Source organism: Centrocercus urophasianus, unplaced genomic scaffold (assembly GCF_019232065.1).
Source record: "Centrocercus urophasianus isolate 14NV4802_14NV808 unplaced genomic scaffold, USGS_Curo_1.0 seq_12, whole genome shotgun sequence".
Lineage (NCBI taxonomy): Eukaryota > Metazoa > Chordata > Aves > Galliformes > Phasianidae > Centrocercus > Centrocercus urophasianus.
The window spans coordinates 28,978,643-29,004,129 of NW_024884364.1; the positions used below are offsets into that span (position 1 = coordinate 28,978,643).

At 40.3% G+C, this 25,487-nt stretch overlaps 2 protein-coding genes across 3 annotated transcripts in view; one reads left to right on the forward strand and one right to left on the reverse strand.

Annotated features, from left to right (window-relative positions):
- The first annotated feature begins 767 nt into the window (after window positions 1-767).
- On the forward strand, window positions 768-20,444 carry LOC122156360 (trifunctional purine biosynthetic protein adenosine-3-like). The gene is made up of 21 exons (XM_042811051.1): window positions 768-912; window positions 1,693-1,788; window positions 2,410-2,584; window positions 4,247-4,358; window positions 4,898-4,957; window positions 5,781-5,906; window positions 6,750-6,834; window positions 8,240-8,325; window positions 8,823-8,991; window positions 10,798-11,029; window positions 11,167-11,261; window positions 11,914-12,023; window positions 13,077-13,275; window positions 13,842-14,093; window positions 14,386-14,538; window positions 14,993-15,199; window positions 16,142-16,285; window positions 16,610-16,740; window positions 18,516-18,657; window positions 19,202-19,317; window positions 19,989-20,444. The coding sequence occupies exons 1-21, from the start codon at window positions 768-770 to the stop codon at window positions 20,259-20,261; spliced, it is 3,108 nt and encodes a 1,035-aa protein (XP_042666985.1). The 3' UTR covers window positions 20,262-20,444.
- Window positions 20,445-23,113: 2,669 nt separating this feature from the next.
- GART (phosphoribosylglycinamide formyltransferase, phosphoribosylglycinamide synthetase, phosphoribosylaminoimidazole synthetase) overlaps window positions 23,114-25,487 on the reverse strand; it is a 36,642-nt gene continuing 34,268 nt past the window's right edge. For both annotated transcript variants that reach the window (XM_042810778.1, XM_042810777.1), the window contains exons 21-22: window positions 25,323-25,438; window positions 23,114-23,956 (exon numbers count right to left, since the gene is read on the reverse strand). In XM_042810778.1, coding sequence (XP_042666712.1) covers window positions 23,774-23,956; window positions 25,323-25,438 — 299 coding nt within the window. In that variant the 3' untranslated portion in view covers window positions 23,114-23,773. The remainder of the gene's footprint in view (window positions 23,957-25,322; window positions 25,439-25,487) is intronic.

Here is a 25,487-nt window from a genome sequence, read left to right on the forward strand (position 1 = left end):
AATTTGCCTAGAAATATTATCGAGGAACTGTTGTAAATGTCAGTCTGGTAGTGAAATTAACAGTTATTCTTTTATTGAGCATGCTGTTCTGCTCAAGTTACCCTCCTAGCAGTTGTCGAAGTATTAAACCTGTCTGAAAACTGTCTTTGCTATTTATTATTGAAGGTGTTTACACTCATGGGAAGTTCCCAGGTTGACCACAGTGTTCAGTTTGAGATACCCGCTAAATTACCTGGAGCATTTGTACGAAGCTTCCTGTCCTGTCTTCTTCAGTTGTGTGAAGGATTTGGTGAGACCTAGATGTTAGATTATTTCAGCCTGACTGCTCAAGAGAGGAAATGTTGACAGTGCTGAAACAAGTGGAAGAATTCTCTGTGATTTCACCGTGTTTAAATCAGAGTGCAAATGATGCAACTATCCACTGTCACTACTGATGTAGTCCTGGGCTCTCTGTTCCAAGGCCAGGTTGGATAGGGCCCTGGACAGCCTGATCTAGTGCCTGAACTAATGGTTGGCAATCCTGCCCATGGCAAAGGTTTGGAACTAGATTATTTCTGTGGTCCCTTCCAAACAAAGCCATTCTGTGATTCTATGATTCCATGAGTCTATGATTCTGTAATTGCAATGTCTTGTAGATATCTTTCTGATAAGAACTGGATTGCTATTACTGAAGGGATGTAACACAATTTTTTTTTGCTTATTTTTACTTGAGTTTCTGGAATAACGAGATAGTAATCAACATAATGACTCTGGGTTTGCGCAGGCTAATGGCTGATCGAGTGCTTGTGATCGGCAGTGGAGGCAGAGAGCATGCATTGGCCTGGAAGCTGGCCCAGTCCCCACATGTAAAACAAGTGTTTGTTGCTCCTGGAAACGCAGGGACAGCCAACAGTGGAAAAATTTCAAATTCAGGTAAAAAGAGGGGAAAAAGTCAGATACTGTGGCAAGCAGTTCACAGTATGGATGTGGGAATTGAAACGGAACTGACCACATTTGTATTCAGTCAGTAGAATACAACGGTTCTTTTCTGTTAGCGGCACTACAAGTTATTTAAGTCACGCCTTTTTTCCAGTATGTTTTGTTTCTGTATATTAGAACTGTCTAATAAAACATCATATTGTATCTATTTTTATCCTAACTTCTTAAGATAGTGAGGATTATATGAGACTGTGTATTTCTATACCTCATCTCTTTCCTCCTATTGTTTGCTATGCTTGACAAATTTCATTCCAGCTTAATAGTGGAAGAGAAGACTCAAAGATACTATCTTCTTGTTGGCAAATACTTCAGTGTCTGCCTAGGCTGCTCAGCTAAATGTAGTTAACTCATTCACTAACACTGATTAAATCTTAGCTCAGATCTTAAGCCTGAGTTTTCTTATGAACTTAAGGTTTCATTTTTAAAGTTTTTAGTCTGCTATGATTAGTAACTTCAAAAAGTTTGTACTGATTATATATATGAAATGGAAGGCAGGTAATAAGATAGTAAATGTATAATAAAGAGAGCAGTGTAAACTGGAAGTGTTTTAATAACTCTGTTATTATTGTATTATGTTTCATTTTGCCCTTCATGGGCTGCTAACTCAGTTTTTTAATCATACTTTTAAGGGAGATTGAACACTGAATCTCCTATCTTCCCTTTCTTATTTAGGCTTTGTAGCAGTATTTTCTTATATATCCTTTTCCTTTTCAGCCGTTTTAGTGAGCAATCACACTATTGTTACCCAGTTCTGCAAAGATCATAACATTGGACTTGTAGTAGTTGGACAAGAAACTCTTTTGGCAGCTGGTAAGGCTGGAGTAAATTATCTTGACAGTAAAAATCAGCACCTTGAATCTTGCTTTAAAATGATCTCTTTGGGATTTGAAGGCACACACTGACTGGATTAAACTAAAGTGCAAGAAAATTTGGAGCATCTTGTAGATGCGAGTTGCAGCCACCTGAAATTTTTGGCTCAATAGCTGTATGCTGCTTTTTGTATGTTACAAATTGACTGGGGAAATCAAGGACTTGCAGGACTACAAGTCAGTGGTGGTTACAGGTATTCTTGTGTCTTCTGCTGTGTTTTTTGCTATAAAGATTTTCTTGCAATAGTCCCAACATTGCTGCTTTATGTAGCAGTACCAAAACCATTGCTGACATTTATTGTAATGTGATATTTAAGATCTCCGTGTCATAAACAGTGAGCAGAAGTATCCAACAGTCATATAGCCACGAGTTGGTAACTGTGACACTTATGAGTAGTAGGAAACAAGATTATTGGATATTCAGAACCTTGTTTTAAGGATGGATTAGTTGTTTGAAACAATGAGAAGTGTTAGCAGAATGCTGGAATGGCTACGTGGCTTTCATTTTGTCAGAATGTTTCTAGAGAGATGACTTGATTCCTTTGCTATTTTTGATAACTAGGTATTGTTGATGACTTACAAGCAGCTGGAGTAAGATGTTTTGGACCATCAGCAAAAGCAGCTCAGCTAGCATCCAACACCAGTTTTGCCAAAGCTTTTCTGGATCGACATGGGATCCCAACAGCAAGATGGAAAGCTTTTACCAATCCCCAGGAAGCCTGTAGGTTTATTATCAGGTAAATGCTTTGATACAGGAAACACCTTCTTTGTTGGGTTATTTATGTACTTGGCCTTTGCCCATAATAGTTACCTAGAACTGGTGAGTTAGTGTTTTGTTTTCAAATGTTCATCTTTTTAAGTGGTTACTGAATATTGTTGAACCAATTTTATAACCAGAGACAGATGGCGAAGGAGCTGGGCACTTAAACAGATTGATTTTTCTGTTTTTCTGTTGATTTTTGTGTTTTCTGGTCCTCTTCCCTTTAATCATCCTCATCAGGATGGTGCTAGTTAGCCATTTAGAAGAAAAAATGTGGCAGAGAAAAAGGCTGCAGTAAATTTTTGTGTAAGGATAAGAAGGGATAAAAATCATTTCTACGCAGACAGATAACAGCAGCATCTCTATAGTGTGATTTGGGAGGAACTGGCTAAATACTGATAATTTAAAGAATCTTCATTTGTCAGCTGCACAGTATCATGTGAGAGAGAAGTGACTGCAGATCTCTGCAATTGCTTTGATCAGTAATACCTCAGAAGTCATGGGGGATCATATGGGAGAATAACTTTTTGCTGTGGCTATTTTGGTCCTGGGTCGCAGCAGTGGCTGTATTCAGCTACATTGGACTGTGCAGGTGTCACAGACTCTTTGTCATTGCTGTCACATAGTTCATGTGGTATATTCTGGCAGAACTTTTTAACTTTTTTTTTTTTTTTTCCCCTCCAAAAAAAACCAAACCAACTACATTTTTATGGACTTTGTCCAGGCTTGTCCTGTGACAGCATTGTATATATCATGGCCACGTAGAGAAACAAGCCAACTTCTATGTGTGTAACTGTGCCTACGGCTTCAAAAGCCAAACAGTATCACAGTTCTGCTTATTAAGCTGCAGAGAAAAGGAGCTCTGTGTGAGCCTACTTTGGCTGCTTGTAAAAATCTAGAGTTGTGGTTTATCCTAGTATAAATTATAACATGAAAAAGAGGAGTGAGGTGTTTCAGGAAGTGTACTAGTGTGATGAATCAGCTCTTTCAAAGGGCCATTCCGTTTGACCACAGACTGGAGAGAAGTGAATGGATAAAGCTGTAGTTAAAATAAGCTGCGTTGTCTTTTTGTTCTGTTTATTTTTTATTATTTTTTTCTCTTTCCAGATTTTGTTTGTGTTCAAAAGTAAGCAGAACAATTCTGGGGATACAGCGTTAATACCCTAGTTCTAGCATAGCCTTGATACGTAAGACATAAGTCAACCTTAACCTTACAACCCTAGTCAGAATTTCCATGGTGGTTAATAGGTTTCTGTAGTATATTCAAGTGTTATAAGCCTACAAATCACCAATGAATTCATCTTTTCAACCCTGCGACACAAACAAAATAGTAACCCAAATCAGGGAAAAGAGGAAGACACTGCACACAGTATTAATTGACATGTCCAAGTGTATACAGTGAGGTGGTATAGAACCAATAACAGAATTCACGGGTTTCCAATTCACAGTCCTTTATCAATGACTGCAAAAGCCTGTTCGCCTCCATGATAGGATAGACTGGCTACTGGAATGCATTTTTTTGATGTGTTATTCCTTAAACATTTATAAAAAGGGAAGAACATGGGAAGCATTCAGCTTAAAAATGTACCTTTCATGGGATGCAGTAGAGATGCCTGAATCTTTTGCTTTCCTTTTAAAGCACAGACTTTCCTGCTCGAGTGGTACGGGCAAGGGGCCCTGCAGCTAGAAAGGAAGTGACTATTGCAGCCAGCAAAGAGGAAGCCTGCAAAGCTGTCCAAGAGATTATGCAGGTGGTGAAGTCCTTAATTAAATAGTGGGAATGCAGTTCATGTCCTTGACTAAGAACAAGAGGAACCCCAAAATTGCATCTATCAGCTTGCACATTAAGGCTGGAAATTAGCACTGCTGCTACCTAGCTGCATGTATTCGTTAGGTTTGGTGCTTCAATCTGCATGTCTGATGTATTTGATCACTGTGGGACTTTCTCCTTGTTCCTCATCCTTGTGGGTACTGGGGAATTTCTCTTAGGTTGGCTCACAGATGGTGGGCACTCAGCAGGGCTCTGTGGAGTTTGTGGCTGAACTCTCATTCCAGCACTAGGTCCCACGTTACCAAACCTCCAGCTTTTCCATTTCCCTTTTGCTCCTGGTGCCTGACAGTGTCTCTTCCTTATCTCTGAATGAGATTCTAGAAGTTTTGCCCAGCATCCCAGGATTCAGACAAGCTGCAGCTTTCCATATCCATTGTCTTTTCCGATGAAAGAAAATAAATAGAGGACTTAGTCATTAGATGCTATGTTTATTGACTGATGACTTTTTTGTGTGTGCAGGACAGAATGTTTGGAGAGATCGTTGTCATTGAAGAACTTCTTCAAGGGGAAGAACTTTCTGTATGTGATCAATTTCTTAGTTATGTGCTTTTATTCCTTGGCATTATTGCTGTGTTTTGTGCATAACCACTCGTTTATTGTTTCAAATAGTTTTGTATGTTTGTTTTATTTGACAAATAAATAAATACGCAAGCTAAGCAATTTGATGTCATACTAGCCAATTATGATGTCAGCAGAATTTTTCCTACATTATGGTGCAATTATGGTGATCTTTTTATGTGGAAATTTATCTTTTTTTTTCCCCTATGGTCACCTAAAACATTTTTATATAGACCTTGTCTTGGTAATTCTTGTTACATCATTAATTTTGTGCTAACACTTAGTGCCCATTTTAGCACTTCTACTGGGGGTTATTATTATTCAATGGCAAGATAAAACTTAATAATATGTGTGTTATCTGCTATGTGACAACTGAAAAAAAAATATTTGTGAAAAGTTTGTTTTGCATTGAGAATACCTCACACTCATTCAGGCCTTGGATTTGCAAGCAAAGATGTTAAACTTCGAACATACAAGTAATTCCATTAAGCCTTACAGTAAGCACATATCCAGTTATTCATGGATAGTTCAAGATCTGGTTCATCAGAAAGTCATTCTTATGAGGGCCATCATTTATCTTCATCATTTAAAAATAAGAAAGTTCATTGAATTCTTAGTGTCATCAGCCTTGCAGCACAATGAATGGATCCCATGACTTTTTAGCTTGGATTCCTGACTTTTCCTGACAGATTCCTAAATCAACTTCAGCCTGTGACCAGTAGTGTTAACTTCCCATGGCACAGGATGTTGTCACTGTTCCTGTGTCTTGTGCCTCTCTTAACAGTGCCTGTGTTTCACGGATGGTGTCACTGTTGCCTCAATGCCCCTAGCCCAGGCCCACAAGCGGTTGTTGGATGGTGACCAGGGTCCAAATACTGAAGGAATGGGAGCCTACTGCCCGGTTCCTCAGGTACAACAGTCTTCCTTGGCCTGCAGTAAAGCTGATCACACCTCTGGTTAATGCATCTTTAAGGCTCAACCTTGTTACTATCACATAGGCTGAATTTCTTGTGGAGTTGATTGATACTGTGCTTGCGTAAGAGCAACACAGGGCTCAGGCTTTATCAGTCCATCTGTAGGATTTCTTTCGCCTGTGCTCTGAAGAATAGTCTCTTTTATCTTTCCCATTATTCCTAAACTCGGTGTTTTCCTTCTCTATAAACTTGGAGTTTATCTTTTCCTTCTTTCCAAACTTGGTATTTACCTTTTACAGGAAGCACCTGGATGAGGAGCTACGAGATATGGTTTAGTTTGTGGTAGCAATGGTATTGAGAAGATGGTTGGATTAGATGATCTTATAAGTCATTTCCAACCTTGTGATTCTATGATTTTATGATTACTTCTAAGCTTTGTCTTGTTTTGCTCCTATTAACATCATTTGAAATGTTCCAGCAAAATTTCCACGTGCCTGAAGTCTTTGTCTTGAACATAATCTTGCATTTATTGTTAATAGTGTATGCTGCTCAAGTACGTTATTGGTGTGTTTTTTACAAGTACAGAAACAATCTTACTGTGTATAGCCTAGGTTTTCAGTGTCTCAAACCTCCTTAAAGTTGGCCCTGTAAAGAAAGAAGGAGACAGAAAAAATTGTGAGAGATAGAGCATCAGTATATCTGTCCTTCAGGGCAGTAACACCGTAATGTGAGGAGCATTACTAGGTGGGAGTGGCAGTTGAGGCATTCACTTACCCCAGTCCTTTCAGGACCAAGAGTCGGTTCAGCAAATGTCATTAGTGTTTGATGTTGATCATCAGGTACCAGAAGTTCTAGAGAAAATCAGTGATGCTATCCTTCAACATGTGATTGACAGTCTGAGACAAGAAGGAGCAGCATATGTAGGTAAGTATGCATTCAACTGAAAATGAAGGTAAAGTTCTATCAAGATTAATTTCATTGTTTGGGATTGCTTTTGAATTTTAAATGATCTTTATTAAAAAAAAAAAAAAAAACAGTAAAAAAGGTTCACTTTTCGTGGAGTATTAAGCCTTACTGATTTGGTTTATAGCTCTTCCTTTGGAGAGAACTTTCCTCTTCAGATGGCATTTCAGGAGATGTATTGTGCCTCATTTTTTATTTTTTATTTATTGATTTATTTTGTGCAGTACAGGCTAACAGATGCATTTCTTACTAGTTATAACAAACAAAAACTTCAGCCAGAATGTGGGAAACTTCTGAACTATGTGGGCCGTTGCATCTGATTTTTACAACTGTAACATTTCAACTTCACTAGGTTGAAAATACTCAATCTGAATAATGTTGGACTATAGAACATACCCTATTTTTATGAAATCAGAACATTTCATAACAGTTGCAAGCAGATTCTTTGTAAATTGAGGTATAATCAGTCATACTGTTCACTTCTGTGTACAGCAATTTAAGTTTTCTTAAGATCTTTGTCTTGAGAACTTTTGGAAAAGGAAAGGGGATGCTCACTGCTGTCACTGTAGGCCAACAGCTGCTCTAGGTAACAACAGCCAAGATTACATACAAGAAAATAACTTTTTTCTACTCTTGAGAGATGCAATGTGTTCTCAGCTATTTGGTAACTTTTTTTTATCATGCTCAGTAAGATTTTACAGTGCTGCGGTAAGAAATGAATGTGAGTTGAGCATTTTCAGGATGATGCTGGGGGACCTGATGCTTTGTGGGGATTAATATTTAACACTTGTTACTCTCTGGGCATGACACAATGAAAGGCCCACTCCAGATTGCTGTATGCACATGTGTGTAGCAGTAGAAATAACAGAATACCAACTTCAGAAAACGTTTGTTTCTGTCTATTAGTAATGGTCACAAGTTTTGGTTTGTTTATTTTGCCTGAAATGCAGAGTAACATTTATATTTATGGATAACAGTACTACACTCAAGAAAATTGCAAGATCTGCATCACAGTGTTTTATGGAAATTGTTTCGTTATGGAGTTTCTGTTGTTTTTTCCTTTTTCATCCTATCTATTCCATTGGATCTTTGGATACCTACAATTAGAGGGCTGTAGCAGAAGGTTGCTTTCCATTGTATTCAGTCTAAAATGAGATGCAATATTTGTCATGTTGCTGCAAGCCACTTCAGTGGTTACTGTAGAACTATTACAACTTGTGTACAACTGCTTGCTGAATCCCTGCTTCTAATTTCTTAGAGTTCACAGAAACGCTTCCCTCATTCCAAAGCTTCAGGTTGCATTTTAAAAAGTTGTTGAAAAATAAACATCTAACTTCATTTTCCTGATTGTGTTCTTTCTTCTCAGGTGTGCTGCAGATGGGGTTAATGCTTACCAAAGATGGTGTGAAAATTTTAAACTTTAAATGTCAGTTTGGTGACCCCCAGTGCCAGGTGAGTGACAGACACTGAGAACTTACATGTGCTTCCTTCTTTAACTCTGACTGTTACATCACACGCCTTGGGAAATTTGCACAGTATATTTGGATTTCTGTCTTTCTTCCCCTCGATGTCCAGATCTGAATGAGAATTGTCTTAGACAGTGCATGAAGTAACTTAAAATTTTAGCTGGTAAGCTTCTGTGAATTATTAGTTAAGGAATTTAAGTTAAAGAGCTCCTCCTTCCATTTTATTCTTCTGGATATAAACATACTAGGAGGGGCATGAATTCATGGCTCTTCATAATCTCTTGTTACGAATTTCTGCTGTTTCAAAAAGGTGCTGCAAATTAGTGTTCATTACTGCTTTCCATTCTACAGATACAGGGAAATACAGTATTTTCAGTTTGTCAGGTACAGATTTTACTCAGTTACTTGAATTTTCCCTACATTCATTTTCAGTAAGTCAGCAAAAGAAGAATTAACTTCTATCACTACGAAAATTTTATGCAGGTAATTCTTCCACTGCTTAAAAATGATTTTTATGAAGTGATTCAAGCAGCAATTGATGGCAAACTCTGCAGCTTCATGCCAGCCTGGTCAGAAAACAGTACAGCTGTGTGTGTGGTCATGGCAAGTCTGGGATACCCAGGAGACTATGACAAAGGCATGGAAGTAACAGGTAACTTGAGCAGATTATTTACTATTTTCTCTAGCCCGGTACTTGGGAAGGCTTGCATTTACCTCTTCTTGCAGAATGTTGTCCTGCTTTCCTCCATCCCACTCCTCATCTCTTCAGAATCTACCTTCATCCGTCACTGCTTGTCCGTGTAGAAGAAATAACTGATCAGTAGGATTGTTTATCTGGAAAGCTTGCCTGTCCAAAGTGGCATAGGGCCTAAATGTTTAACAATGTGCCTTTCTTTAAAGTCTGTAACTGGTTGAGATAAGGTGATAGAGGGCTATAACCTCCTGGAAGGAGTATTTCCACAAACTGCGTTGGAAATGGGGACCACAGCATTATCTGGTCATGACTGCTTTGTGCTAGCTTTTGCTTTTGCCAGAGTCGCATTATGTTAGGTAGTGTGGAGATCTGAGGACCTTTACAACAGGAGGGGTTCATTCCTCCACTGTTAATTTGTTTCCTTGCTTTGTGCCAGCCAGTCTGGGTCATTGCAGTGTAACACATAAAAGCCCCTCTTTTTCATGGAGGTTGTAGGGTTTTTGGAAAGGTGGGCATGTGGGCTTTTAGATCAATACACATTTTCTTTGTTAACTTAATCATGTTTCAATGTTACCTTAAGATTATTTTTTTTTTTAATGAAAAAAAAAAAAAAAAAGAAAACAGAGGGAATTGTTGCAGAACTATTTCCTTCCCCCTTTGCTTCTACTTTGCCAGGCCAACACAGAGAGCTGATCTTGTATCAAGGACATTTCTTTTTCAGAACTCCTGTTATCCTACATCAGCCACGCAGGACGTTGTGTTATCTTGTTTTTTCTCTTTTCAAGATTTCTGCTGCCATGCTGTCATTGCTCACCCTCTCATTCCAGTTCAGCCATTACATTAACTTTGTTTTATGAGCAATGTTCTGGAAAACTCTGCATTTCTGTAAGTGTGAAAATGCAAACCATATAACTGAACAAATCCCCCTGCTAGGTGAGTTTTCTTTCAGTAGTCAGGCTCTGGAACTCACATTGAATCTTGCATTTTAATAGCTTAACAAACACTTTATTCCTTAGGACACAAGGACAGGGCACTACGTTTCCATTGTGGCAAAGCCAGCTTGGGCTCAGCTTGCCCCACAGCACTGTGGTGGTGCAACAGAATTCCAGCAAGTTTAAAGGTTACTTTTACTCACTTATAAAATCCCTCTAGGCAAAAGGAAAAGTATGTTTTGCTTTGCTTTCTCCAGGTGATGGCAGCAGTTCCTCCTCTTCCCTTATTCTCTCCTCAAAATACTATCTTCCAAAAAATCCTCTAGCAGGAAAATACACAGAAACAAAATAACAAAATGCAAACCTGCAGATATTTATAAAGCATGGATTGCAAATGTGGCAGGGTATTGTGTAAAGTGGTCATAACAGTGTGGATGGGGCAGTGCCATTAACATTAATAATTTAATATCAGGGGGAGTCCAAGTAATAAATTGCTATGAATTGTGGAATGGTTTCATCTGGAAAACTGTGCAGAAATTATTCCCAGTTACAGTACAGCTTTTCCCTGGCACAGCATAGCTGTATGTCCTGCACTGGTATCTAGATCCCCTTTTTTTGTTCCTGTGTGATCTGTGTCCTTACCAGCTCTCTGAAAAGGGAATCTTTGGGCCAATGGAGAGTGATGCCCATCACTGGTGATGCTGTTTCTCATAAGAAAGGTAAAGTGGGAAGCCTTGTTGTTCTTCTCCCTTGACTGAAGAAAGGACTTCAATCTTCGCTGCTTTACCAACATAGTATCTGATTATTTTCAGTGTTCCTTTTGCTTTTGTAGGGCTGCTTCCAGCCAAAGAGTTAGGGCTGCAGGTGTTCCACGCTGGCACAACAGTGAAGGATGGCAGAGTGGTTACAAGTGGTGGCAGAGTCCTCTCCGTTACTGCTGTTAAGGAGGATCTGATGACAGCACTGGGAGAAGCCAACAGGGGAGTAGCAGCCATATGTTTCAAGGGTGCCACATACAGGAGGGACATTGGCCATCGGGGCATTCGACTTCTCAAACAGTCTCTGTATGTAAGCAAAGGCACTAGTAGAAGTTGATGCTAGCCCAAAGTTATATCTGTTGTTACCCTTTGTACGATGAACGATGATGATCTATGCAGAAAACGTAGCTATTGCTGCTAGCATGTCCTTTTCTTCCCTGCAGGGGTTTGATATACAAAGAGAGATGTGTGGAAGCTGTAACCAGTGATGTTTTGTTTTACCAGCTGAAAAGATCAATTGTAAGTCGTACCAGATCAGGTAAGATTAGGAAAAAGAATATTTGAATTTCCTCAGTCTAGCAAATGACACCAGAACTTTTTTTTCCCCAAGAGTTGAGTAGACAGTCTCTTGGCACTGAAACTGAGTTTGAGATATTGGGCTGGTGTCACCATGAAAAATGAAAACTCATTTCTTTCTCATTCCTCCTTATGTCTTACTTAAAAGATAGTTGGCTTATCATGAGAATGATTGCACTTCTTCAAGGGTAGCTTAGTGAACAGAATAACTCCTGGATTCATTGAATGATTTTGGATAGAAGTCATCCTACCAGCTGTATGTATGAGCACAAAACCCAAACAATTTTTAGGATGTGGCAGACAGTTACTGAACTTGTTGTTTGCCCTTCAGAACGCTGTTTGCCTCTTTACTCTCAGTAGTGATCTGTTGAGGAAAATTTCTTCTTTTTTTTTAGCCCTTAGAAAAAGAGAAGGAAAAAAAAAAGAAAAAGAGCTGTTAAAATTAAACAGCACCATGAAATATATGACTTTAGGGTCCAAGCTTCATAAAGCTATCTATGATTTGCCTGTTTTGTCTTGTCCAAGAAATCATAATCTGCAGTACTTGCTTGGTGCATGCTTTAGGTCTTTTTATTTCCCTTAAAAACAATCCTTTACACATTTGTATTTGGCAGGCAGTCATTCAGAAGTAAGAGGCTTTGCTGGTTTCTTTGATTTAAAAGCATCTGGTTATGATGATCCTATCCTGGTATCTCAAACGAAAGGCCTTGGACCTAAACTTCAGGTAATCTGCAACTTGACTGTAGCAAAACTCATGTTATCTCCCAAGACTGTTTTGAGTGCCACAGCCAGTTGCACCCTTCTGAGCATTACAGATATATCCCAAATTCACTGCAGTAGTCAATTGAGCTTTATAGATGACCACTTGAGCAAAGTGTGCACATGTGCCATTGAGAATGTGGAGATTTGGGATATTTTGTGATGATAATAAAATGTTTAGTCATGCACTTGAGGAACTAAGAATTAGAATTTCTACTGGGAAATCCATTGGCTTTGAGAAGGATCAGTTCAGAGAGAAACTGGTACAGAAAAGTGCTGAAATTATTACTGTCAGTCTGGGTTTAATAAATTGTATGCAGAGGTAGCATGATTACTCCTGTCAGGCCACTGGGTGAAAAAAGGATTTATATATTTTTTAAATTCAGTAGAAGCCTTCTTGAGGTTTGATAACATTTTACTCTATAGAAGAGCTGCTTATCAAGGAAGTTATAAACCAGGCCTGTGTTCTCCATGTAATGAGGTAGCTGGACCAAAAGACTCCTTGTGGATGGTGGGAGTGGAGAATCTCATTCCTTGACAACTTGCAGATGAACGAAACACTGTTTAACGAAATTGCTTCCATTTTGTTGTGTAGCCCAGGGAAATCAGTGGGCATTGCAGAACAGACAGTAATGTTTAAGCAACCTAGTATTATTTATGGAAATTGCTAAGGTGTTCTGTAGGTTGGATGTCCCAAGAATTCGTAATTGACTTCAGGTACCTCTTATGCCCTATTTGACATAGTATTTTAAAATAAACAAACAAACAATCCCAAATAACAATTTATGATTAGCAGTAGTTAGAATTTGAAAGAATGCTTTTAAAATATATATTTATTTTCTCTTGAAGAAAATTATCTGATTTCTCTTAATTTAAACTAGATTATCTACTAGATATCTTCCACCTGTATCTTCTGTTGTGATGTTTATCAAGGAAATGAAGATTTCTGCTTATTTGATTACCATTTGAGTTTTCTGTATCTCCCGTCAGCACTGCTGGTTCCTACCATGTTTTGCAGATCGCACAAGCGTGTAAGAGACATGACACCATAGGACAGGACCTGGTTGCCTTGTGTGTTAATGACATCCTGGCTCAAGGGGCAGAGCCCCTCTTCTTTCTTACCTATTTTTCCTGTGGCAAACTTGATGTCAAAGTGACTGAAGCAATCAAAGAAGGAATAGCTGACGCATGCAGAAATGCAGGATGTGCTTTCCTAGGTATGAACACACCTCTTCTTTGGTATTTGAAGATTCTGATGCTAAAATGATGATTAGTGAATAGAGTTTATAGGCAGCTCTATTATATAGCATTAGAACATTTGGTTTCTTTTTCGGGGGGCACAAAAAATCTTCTTGATAAAAAAATCAAGAAGGGGCACAAAATCTTCTTGATATGAAACAAGTCAGCATGGAAGCATGATTTTTGCTTTTTGGATCCCGGGTCTCATCTATTCTTGTACAAAGAAAAAAATTGCCCATGCCTTACACTCTTGAGGTGCAAATGTTTCCATTCCCGCTCTGATGTTCCTCCTAGCAGAGAAGTGTCAGGTAAGTAGTGCAAAACGCAAAAAAACACCTTTCTTCTTTCATTAACTTAATGAAGCTTTGTTTTGTTGAAGCTATGAGGTAAGAAACAATGAACTTTTAAAAAGTGTCTGAATATGCTGTTTAGGCTGTATGTCTCTACAGCTGTCCTGGATATGTTACCTATTTTAAGAGATGCTATGGATTTAAAGTGAATAGTGCTGACTGCTCGTGCTGACTGCTTTTTATCCCCCATTTAGGCAGGGAGATTGCTGAGGTGACTAGCATGTATTCTTCTGGAGAGTATGACTTGGCTGGCTTTGTGGTTGGTGCAGTGGAGCGAGGACAGATGCTTTTGGGTCTGCAGAGAGCTGATGAGGAGGATGTGCTTATTGGACTGGCCTCTTCTGGGATTCACGGCCGAGCCTTTTCCATCATAAGGAAGATACTCTTAATGTCCTCCCTGCACTACTCCTCTCCAGCGCCTGGCAGTTGTGGTGACAAGACTCTAGGTAAAATATCTTCCTTCTCTGAAGCAAGCCTCCAAATGGATCGTGCATAGACATTTTCATAACTAGGTGCTGCCAAGGGTTGTTTATTAAAACATGTTTATTAGTGTTAGTCAGTCTTTGGAATAGGTAGGTCTTGCTTTGTTAGTTTTGGAGGAGTGGAGCAGCACTGTTTGCTACTTTACAAATCTGTCTGCCAGAAAGATCAAGGAGAACCCATTCAAAGAATCATTCCCATCAAAACACCTAATACATTTTTTTAAAAAACTCTCTGAATTGACACTTTTGTTTGCAGGAGATGTATTGCTGACTCCAGCAAAACTGTACAGTCCATCTTTGGTGCCTGTTCTTCGCTCAGGGCATGTGAAGTCTTTTGTCTTTATTGCTGAGGAAGGGTTGCTGGAAGGCATCTCTCGAATCCTGCCAGAACATGTCAGCGCTGTCCTGGGTAAATATCAAATATGGCTCTTTCTATTTGACAAAATTTATATTCCTACTCATTGTTTCTTTCAAAGACAAGAAAGGAAGCTGCTCAAGTAATCCAAAAAAGTCAGAAGTTGTTTTGTCATGTGGCTCCTTTATCTCTCATAGAAGAGGCGTAAGTCATCTGTAACTTTATCCTTATGGCTCATTGAGGATGAGCATGTTTCAATTTGCCATTTCCTATATGTTCTCAGAAAGCCTTGAAAGGCCTTGTCTTGCTCAAATTATATCTAGAAACATCTTACATAAGCAGCACCCATAAGTTGACTGGAAGTTGGATCAGTGTCCTCTTCAGGAAATATTCTTAAAATACCAAGAATTCACATGTATCAGCTCTTGTAATATACATTACTGTATATAATTGCAGGTGGGTAGTGCACGTATGCTGATCAAGTATGTTTTTCCTATCTTTTCTTCAGATGCCCTTACCTGGAAGATGCCTGAGATCTTCTGCTGGCTCTATAAGGAAGGAAACCTCTCTGAGAAGGAGATGGCCCAGACATTTAATTGTGGGATTGGTGCAGTCTTGGTTGTGCAGAAGGAGTTGGCCCAGCACGTTCTCAGGGATGTACAGAGACATGAGGAAGCTTGGCTGATTGGAAAAGTTGTTGCCCCTTGTCACACAGGTAAGCAGATGTCCTGATGGGATATAAAGACACAAAAATCAAATAGTATGGTGGGACTGCATTCACCTCTCCTTCTTCAGAGGGGTTTCCATTTAAGGGCACACTATTTACTTCTAACTTGATGCAGAATAAGTTGCTGTAGCGTGATTCTGTGAAGTGCTGAGCATCTCCTGGAAGGTACCCATTGTCCTTAGTTCTGTAGGAACTGTTCTGTTGCAAATTGTCTGTAGTTCACATTTTTCTCTTGTTATGTCACTAGGCTTAAGGCTACTTGATGCTTTCGCATCTACATTTCATTATTAAATACCATGAGGAGGCTTGCTGAATGACATTACTTGAACAGTTTCTTACCTGATGACTGTCTGTAAGGACTCTTAACATTATTTAGTCTGTTATATTCTAGAACAATTACAGTAATCAACATACTTCCTTTCCAACCCTTTTCCAACTCACATGGATCCCATGTAAAGACAGAGGATAGGTCACATGTGTATACAGTCACAGGTGACAATAATAAGTCTTCATTCTGGTATATATCCAGTGATTATGTACAGCAAGACATGAGCTGGAATTCTTCTGGTTTCTGAACAGTGTGGGGAGCAGTTTTGGCAGTCAAAATAAAGTGTCAGCACTGTCACCACCATTGTTAGTTTCATTTTGTAACATGAGAGAAAAGGAGAAGTGTAAAAGATGGGGATAATCCTTGAAAGTACTATGCCATATCTAGCCCTTTGCAGCCCAATGGGTAGAATGAACGCACAACAGTGCGATTTATTTAATTAGTATCCATTTTTGTAGTTCAGTTGGTGCTAGCATAAATTTATTGCTGATAGGTTTTCTATTAACTGAAATTTATGATTAGTGAACTATGTGAAGTAATTTTAGAAGGGAAAGTAAGATCAAAAATGTTTTATTTTTAATGTTTTCCGCACATATTTGGAGGAGGTTCTCACATCAAAGTTGAGAATCTTCTTGAAGCTCTACAGCTGAGCAGCCCCCAGCATCTGCTGAATAACACTGTTGTAGAGAGTCAACAACAACCCAGAAAGAACAAAGTTAAAGTAGCTGTTCTCGTCTCTGGAACAGGTGAGATTTTGTTTATCATGGCACAGAGAAATGTTCATACAAAAGGAGGTGAATTTAACCCTGGTATAAATGCATCTACCTTGACTTTTTTTGGCAGTCTATGGAGTCTTCTGAAAACAGGCTATATTTTAACTGGCATTCAATAATGTGTTTTTTTGTACTGCTTAACAAATGAGATTTATTAGTGCATAAATTGCTTTGTCCTCTTCCATTTGTGCATTTGTTGCAACTAGAATTTTTTTTAGATAAACAAAACTGAGAGTCCCTTCTCAGTAACACAGATGCTTATCCGTTTCATGAATGTTTGCTCTCTTTCCACTTGAGGCACAAATCTTGCTGCTCTCATCAATTACGCAAAAGAACCAGGCAGCTGTGCTCAAGTTGTCCTTGTCATCTCCAGCAAGTCTGGTGTGGAAGAACTACGAAATGCAGCCCGTGCTGGAATTCCCACCAGGGTAAAGGCACCTATTTCCTTTCCTCTATACCACCACCTCACACCTATTGAATCTGTAGGCCTTTAATGTAAAGCTTGGTAAAAATTAGTGTTTCACATTAGTTTCAACCTTTTATGTAGATAAGCGAGTGTAGCACAAATCTATTGAAGTCATCAGCAGGGACAAAGCTGGAGGTTCTGTCGACCTTACACAGTGGACATCGTACACCAGCCTCAGTGGAGGCTGTGAGCATGTTTCTTGTCTCTTCAATGGGTACTTCAGTCCGGGTTATGAAGAGACTTAAAATAAGCATGTGCCTGCACTTGAAGGTGTGCTTTAATCTCAGAGAAATTAGTGTGCTTACATTCTACTCTTGCAAGTGCTTTGATGATTTAGATCTAAAACTGTAGCCCAAGCAGCTTACAGCTGTAACAGAATCAGCAAGACTTCAGGCTCTGTGAAAAATATAAGCATGTTGTCTCATTGGCTCATCCTTTCTTAGAAAGCCTCATGCGCACAGTCAGTTTCAGTGGCACTATCTAAGAATCTCCTGCTTTTGGTCAGTAAAGTAGTACTGTGTTGTGGAAATTTTCACTGGTTTGTTTCATAAAACAAAGACACAGAAAGACAATAACATCATGTCATCATATTTTGTGGAGTTTCTTCACCCAGGTGACAGTGAGAGGCTGAGAGGTAATGACCTCAAATTGTGCCAGGTGAGGTTCAGGTTGGATGTTAGCAACAATTTTGTCTCAGCACGAGCAGTGCTGCAGTGGCACAGGCTGCCCAGGGAGGTGGTGCAGTCACCGTCCCTGAGGTGTTCAGGAGCCGTGTGGATGTGGCACTGAGGGACGTGGGCAGTGGGCGCGGGGGGGATGGGCTGGTGGTTGGACTTGGTCATCTCAGAGGTCTTTTCCAACCTTCATGACTCTATGATTTTGTGATAGTGTAGAAAGTAGCTTTTGAAAACATTGAACAACTTGCAATTTCAAATGCAGCCCACCAGGAATTCTTCTGTCTAGTGTTTGATGATTTGGAGCAGTTATCGTATTTGTACAGCTATGCACAGATGGCATTAAATGCTGTTAGAGGCTCTCCATCCATTAAAAAGTTTTCAACAACTTCCTCAGCAGCTGAATTGGATCCACATTACTTTTTTTTTCTGGCAGTATAAAGACTCTGGCAAGACAAAGGAGAAAAAAATCTACATGGTGTCAAAAATCATTCACATTTTCCTAGGTAAGAGCATGACAGCTCTGTCAGGACCTTATTTGAATGTCTTTGTGAACAGCCAGGTATAGTCAGGAATCAACACGTATTTGGGGACCCGGAGATAAGTGATTGAGTAGAATTAAAACTTCACTCCTCTTCTTACATGGAATTTCTGCTCAGCTTGTTGTCTTCTAGATAAATACATTTCCGTATGCAGCTACAGACTGACTAATGGTGATGTTGATTTTACTTCAGTCTTTGGCCAGACATTCTGGAGATGTCCTCCTTAATTTTGTCTTATCCATGTTGCTCTTTTCACTTGGCTTTTCTTAATACAGATTTTATATGTATATTACAGCATGCTGTGAGAAGCAGCCTGTGTTAACTAGCAAGCGATTGGGATGTTTCCAGGAATGCTTGTATAAATCACAAGTATCCAGAATAATGTGCAAGTTCATACCTCATTAAGTCTTCGAGTGACCTCGAATGAATATGTTTATTTTTTGTTTGTTGCTCAAGAAAATACTCTCATTCACATGAAGTTACTTCTTTGGTATGCTTGCTGATGTGTTTTAATGTTTTAGGTGATTGATCACAAGTTATATGGGAGTCGCTCTGAATTTGACAGCACAATTGACCGAGTTCTTGAAGAATTTGCTGTTGAACTGATATGTCTTTCAGGATTTATGAGAATATTGTCCAGTCCTTTTCTCAGGAAATGGAAGGGTAAGAAATTACAACTCTGTAAAAAAGAAATTAAAATGAGATGCTTGGGCTTACCAGAATTACACAGTCGCAGTTCTTCATCTTTGGTTAAATCTCCCTCAGCCTTGATGACACTGAGGATTGGAATGTAAGTCAGTGGGGCTGCCACATGCTTCCTCCATTCATTCCAGCCATCAGCTCTGACTATGCATTGGCAGTGAAGTGTCCTGTGCTGGCACAATTACTGACAGAGGGACAAAAAGCAACGTCACGGAGTTTGTATATTTTCTTGCTGGGAAGAAGAAATGCCTGTGGAGCAAGCAGAAGTTTTGTTTTCTGTGCAGGTAGTGTAACCATCTTGTTTTCCCAGGAGCTGTGCTGGAGAACCTCTTTTTGCTTTTAAACGTGGAAATATCCCGCTATGTCCTGACTGCTCTGCTGTCTGCTCTTTGAGCTCCTGAGGTGCTGAATGCTGTTTTGAAGTGGTGGTCACGTCTCACTTTTATTTTCAAAGGAAATTCCATTCAGATTGATTTTTCTTTTCTCCTCTCACCCTGATCTCTAGGGAAAATTCTGAATGCTTCCCCATCGCTTTTCCCACCAGTCAAGGTTGGAAATGCGCATCAGCACTCCCTCCCAACTGGATTCAAAGTCACTGGCTGCGCTGTGCATTTTGTCCTGGTGAGTGTCCTCTTTTCTAACAGTGATGAAAAGGAATTTGGTTCTTTTTTTCCCTCCCCTTTCTGAAGGCAGAAGAATGAAAAAGTGGTAAGAATGTATAGAGGTGTTAGGGTTGTTTCCAGTAAAACGCGAAGTTTGCAGGAATTACTTTGCAGAGCTTTTCTCTTTGTGGCCCTGCTCCTTCACCACATTTTGCTTCCCTTGTTTTTGTCTTTTCACTCACTTATCTGTGGTTTCTCAAGGTCCTGCCTTTTTCTTTCATATTACAGAAATTACTTTTTTCCAATTTCCCCTAACCACAGCAAGGTGCCCTCCAAGTCTTCTAGCCCATGTCTATCCCCACTCTACTCAGTACATGTGATGTACACATTCCTAATGGAGGTGGCCCTCTTACGTACTTACAGCCTCTTGCACACAACTGCGGTTGTGCTTACTTGAGGTATCTTGTGAGACTTTCTGTGTCCTGTCTTCATCATAGAATCACAGAAAGTTTTGGGTAGGAAGGGATCTTAAAGCCCACCCAGGCCCAACCTACTGCCATGGGCAGGGCTGCCACCTACCAGCTCAGGCTGCCTAGGCCCCTATCCAACCTGGCCTTGAACATCTTCTATAACCTCACTGACAATGCAAACCAGCCTTTTCTAAGACTTCTTCCAATATCTCTGTTGTAGGAGGAATCTTGTCCAAAAGCAGTAATCCACCAGGAGCCGGTATCTGTGAAGGCAGACGACACTGAGGAGATGCTGTCAGAAAGGGTTAAGGAAGCTGAGTGCCGGGCTTTTCCCATCGCCCTGCATCTAGTGGCCAGTGGGGCAGTGCAACTAGGAGCTGATGGTAAAACCTGCTGGAAACAAGAGAGGCAAAGTCTGCGTCTTCAAGAAGAGAAAAATGACTTCACTTCCTCTCTGGTGATACCAGAGCCACAAGAAAATGATGTGGTGTAGCCAGGTTTTCCTTTCCTTCTTCCTTCCCGCCATGTGCTTCTCTTTGCAGGTGTATTAATGTTTCTGGCTTTCATTCTGAGCCATGATCAGTTTTTCTGGGCTTGCACATTTAGTTACACTTAGTTTTCAAAACTGGCTGTGGGATCCAAACTCATTTCAGATCTTGAATTTCTTTGTTCTGCATCCAGGGATGGGGCATCCACAACTTCTCTGGGCAACCTGTTCCAGCACCTCACCGCCCTCTCAGTAAAAAATTTCCTCCTAACATCTAACCTAAATCTCCCCTCTTTTAATTTAGAGTCATTCCCCCTTGTCCTATCACTATCACTGAGTAAAGTTGGTCTCCCTCCTGAATATAAGCTTCCTTCAAGTACTGGAAGGGCACAGCCAGATCTCCCTGGGGCTTCCTCTAGGTTTATCATGCCCAGTTCTCTCAACCTTTCTTCATAGGAGAAGTGCTCCAGTCCTCTGATCATTTTCTGCTGGAAGAGGGTGTGTGATGGTGTTTCAAGCCACAGAGGAGTCTGTGAGGCCATATAGGAGAGAAGATGCCCTGCTGGTCCCATCCTGTAGAGGCAAAGCCATGCCCACAACTGTCAAACATCTGTGAAGCTGCTGAAGCCTTGCGCTCCCTGAAGCTGTGGCACCACCACCCACTACTGCCAGCTGGGTTTCTCCTGCAAACTCAGTGTGGTCAGTAGCAAGCACCTCCAGCTGCCGCTGCAGATATGCCTTCACTCTGACCCTGGTGAGGATCGGAGGCAGCTAAGAGCCAAGAATAAAGCAGCAACACTGGACATCAGTCATATTTTCAGTGTTTGCACTGGAAATCATCTATATTCATATATTCATTCTGGATTACTGTCACCAGCAGGGCCTTTGTGGGAGGGTAATGCAGAGCACATAGCATTCAGTAATTCAGCCTTCAACATGGTGAACTTTGTCCATCATCAGGAGTTCAAAATTACTGCTGCAGTCCTTTTGATCTGGTGTTGTGCCTTTAAGTAGGCAAAATACATGGAAATTACTTTTGAAATGAAAATCTCTTTGTAGGCCCTTTTAACAAACAGATGTGTAGTGAGCTGCCAAACAGAAGAGCCGATGACCAGCAAGGCAGGAGCTCTTCAGAAGGCAAAACAAAGTGAAATAAACCGCCCTTCACGGATTTTATTGCAGTGTAATAGCACACAGCAAACATAAATCTTAACACTTTGCCCTATTCCGGGAAGGCACTGCACACAGATGTTCTCAGAACTTGGTGTTAAAACCTCTGTATCTGGTGGGGTGGAAAATAGATTAGAAATTGTTAGCAGATTTCAGGGATTTTTTCTTCTTCCATCCATGAAATCAGCAGGACATCCCCAGCCCGACTTGCCAAGTAGCCAGAGCTGACTTTCCTGGGGAGAGATCACTAACAGCCATTAGATGCAGTGATAAAAATAAAAGTAGTTGTTCTGGAATTATGCATCCTGTACTAGTAAGGGACGTGCTGTGTAACTGCTGCTGGCTGTGGTGGGCTGTTTGAGAGCATGAGCCAGCTCCATTCAGAAACTCCTATTTATTTATTCATTTATTTAATTAGTGTGTATTTCAGTGGTGTTTCAGTGGAGGAGGAGGGAGGAGAAAGGGGAATTCCATTTCTTGCTGCACGCTGTGCATTTATGTACAGTAATCTGTATTTGTCTTTTGCACTTCAGCAGCAGGAGCAAGAAGCTCGATGTAGGAGAAATAGGAAGAACTGTAACGAGGAGAAATGAACAAATCTTTATATATATATACAGTATATATATATTTATAGTTAATATTTATGATAAACATGTTGCTTATTTTGCTGAGTTGGCCTGTAGTTACTTCATGTTGTGTATTGTTTGGAATGCATAGTAAGCATGATGGATGATGTTTCAAACCAAACAAATAAATGGTTATAAGATTATAGAATGCAAGGTATTGTGCTCTGTTGTTCTCCCTACTATCACCATCATATCAAACAGCTTTCTCCAGTGGAGTTCATGGCATCCCTCTGAGACTGGGAGTGGTGGCAGTATTTTAATCTGGTAACTCAGGTCCACTTCACTTGGATTTGTAGAAATGCAGATAAGTGCTTAAATCCCATTTCTCATCAGTCTTAGCAGAATACCTCAGTCTTGCTCAAGATGTCTCTGATGAATTGGGATTTTGAATTTGGGGTTGCTACACTGTCTGCTTTTGGCCTTCCTGGCACTGATCAAACTGCTTTTACCAATGTTACAACTGTTATCTGTGCAATTAGTGACAGTGATTTCACCCCTTGCAAAACAAGTAGCACCACTAAGAGTTAGAATTTAAGTACGATATCTTAAAAGCTGTGCTGTGTCATGGCTGATGCACTGAGTTTGTGCAGACTGGATCCCAACCAGAGCAGGATGCTCCCTGCACCTTTACCTTCTCTCTGCAACAGGCAGATTTCAATTTTTCAATCCTGTTTGCCTGTGGGATGACCCTTCTGTGCAAAGGTAGACTCGTACGGATAAATGCCGTGCTGAAGCCTCAGCCTTTATTCTTTGTCTTCTGCAGCCAAATTAGATTTTACCATGTAATTTTCCTCTGTATTCACCTGAGTTTTATCTTCAGTGACAAATGATAACAGGAATATTTTGTCAGCAAGTTTCTTTATCACAGACCATCTGGCCATGGCAACAGTAAGGTCACCACACTCTGGAATTTCACCTCAATCCTTGCACGTCTGTAACCTCTGAAACTGATTTACAGTTGTGGCATGGCAGATGAAGACAGATTCTGCTTCATAAATCCCTTCTTCATTTGATACCCTTGGAAGGGAATTCCAAGGAAAAATACTGATACGTTCAAATCACTAACATTATTAGACTTTTATTTCAAATCCAAATTGAGATTAGGACACAGAAGAGAAACTGGTTTTCTCCGAGAGTAGTTCTAAAGCGTAGACAAGGAGCTGGAAGCGATGCTTCTGGTTTATATGGAAGAAAAATGATACTTCTAGTAAAAAAAAATTAAAACATTTTCACAGCTATACTAAAAATTAAAAAGAAAACTGAGTGCATTTTCACAATAATTCAACTGTGAAAAATACTTTACTGTTTTCATTTATAACATTTCCTGGGTTTGCATCAGCATTATTTTAGGTGAAAATATCATTCCCAGAATACAGGCACTTAACTTCAACAGAAGTTTTAAAGAACGTCTCACAAGCAGAGAATGCATTTTGTATCCAGTCCTAATTCCCTTTCTGTTCAGGCCAAAGCAGGCTCTGCTCTGTTGGCTCTGAACAGATCTCTGAGAGGAATTCACATATGGATCGATGGGGGAATCCCTGAAGGCAAATGGTCAGAAGTTTAATTCTATTTGGTGTCTGACTGAGAGCAGGTTCAATATTTGAAGTCAGTGGATATGGCCAGAATCTGGGCCGCTTTGTGAAGAGAATACAGCCTGTGCGTTTTTCAACTGTGACCTCCGTTTTGACCAATGGATGCACTTCAGCTGCCACATCCAAGGATCTACTTCCAGCAGATCTTGCCGGCTTCGCCCACCTGCACAGCCCCGCTGGCAACGAGCTGCAGGGCAGCAGGGAAAGCCCGATGCTCCGCCTCCTTCACCCGCGCAGACAGGGTCTCCACTGTGTCACCAATCTTCACTGGAACTGCCTCTTGGAAAATGATTGCTCCAGCATCAACCTCCTCCTGTAAAAGCAATAACCAGACAGTTGTGCGGTTGGAAGATGAAGAAGAGGAGCATGGATGCGTAACCATTACTGGAATCCAGCTGCTGCAGAGATTTGTTTGTCATTACTTTATTGCAGGAAACATGAAATGAGGCTAAGGTGAGGATTACAGAGAATATGCTGACACACAGGCCTGTGAGGAACTGCCAGAAGTGTAGGTTGCAAAGAAAAAGGAGAAGTGAGTGACACGTCTGCTCCAGAAAACAAAAGCCATGTTAACTGAGGACGTGACAGACTGGATATTGGGCCTAGCGATGCCATTTCAATTCAGAAAAGTGAATTAGCCAGCTCTGGCATAGAGCTAGACCATAGGACTGGCAGATCTCTCTTTTGCATGTTAACAAGGCAGAGCTCAGCTGCTTGTTTGTGGCTTCTCATTGCCACACAGGGAAGAAGCGGTCACGTTATGGAGAAAGGAATGCAATTCTTCTAACTAGAAAAAGAGAGAAAAACTCTTTTGTTTTCCAAGGGAGAGCCAAAGTCATGAAAACAGATACCAGGAACAGTGGAAAAAAAAGGCTGATAATCTGAAGTATGCAGTTGAAGACTGGAGAAGAGTTACTGTCAACTCTGATAACCAAACAAGATGGAAAAAATCTCCCAGAACTGATACAAAGTACATCTTCCATGCTGAGAGATCTCTGGCATTTGAATCCTCAGTTTTTGACTTTCATCAGAGGGCTGGAGCACTTTTCCTATGGAGACAGCACAGAGAACTGGAGGTGCTCAAGGCCAGGTTGGATGGGGCCCCTGGGCAGCCTGAGCTGGTGGGAGGCAGCCCTGCCCACAGCAGGGGTTGGGGCTGTGTGGGCTTTGAGGCTCCTACCAGCCCGAACCGTTCTATGATTCTAACATTAAGTTTTTCTGTTTCCACAAACACAGGATTACTTCTTAACAAATCTAAAATTCTTGGGCTGCTTCCAATGTTTTTGTTTTGTTTTCATTTTTCTTCTTCTTGAAGGCAACAAATAAGGAAGGCTGTATGATAAAATATAAGAAGTTAGTACTGTTCTCTAACAAAGATTTTAGGGTTAGTCAAGACACAATACAAACTATTACAGCTTCTGCAACAGCTGAACTGGCTGCAGTGAGATACTTAAGGAAGAAGTTAACTAAGGTTAAGTTTTAACTCCTGTATAGACTATTCATTTCCAGTTCCTTTTCCAGGGACAGCAAATTAAAGCACTGTGTTGCCTAATAATGTTATGAATGAATGAAGGAGAAAAGGCAGTCAAGCAGGATACTGTAAGGGATTTCCACACAAGATCCAAGGTGAAAATCTTCAGACCTGTCAGTGATGAGGGGTGGAGGAAGGAAATACTTACAGCCACGAAGTGCACAGTACAGCCTGTTACTCGGACTCCAGCTTCCAGCACCAATTTGTGGGCATTTGCTCCCTTAAAAGAGGGCAGTAGGGATGGGTGGATATTCAATATTTTTCCTAGAAAAGAATAAGTGAGGTCATTGCCTTTTAGCATTCAGACTTAGAC

What these genes read in the sequence shown, in the direction of transcription:
- LOC122156360 (XM_042811051.1), top strand. Translation starts at nt 768, where the DNA reads ATGGCTGATCGAGTGCTTGTGATCGGCAGTGGAGGCAGAGAGCATGCA. An exon ending in CAAAGGCATGGAAGTAACAG is followed by an intron (nt 8,992 to 10,797) that starts GTAACTTGAGCA and finishes TTGCTTTTGTAG; the next exon opens with GGCTGCTTCCAGCCAAAGAG. An exon ending in GCCTTGGACCTAAACTTCAG is followed by an intron (nt 12,024 to 13,076) that starts GTAATCTGCAAC and finishes CATGTTTTGCAG; the next exon opens with ATCGCACAAGCGTGTAAGAG.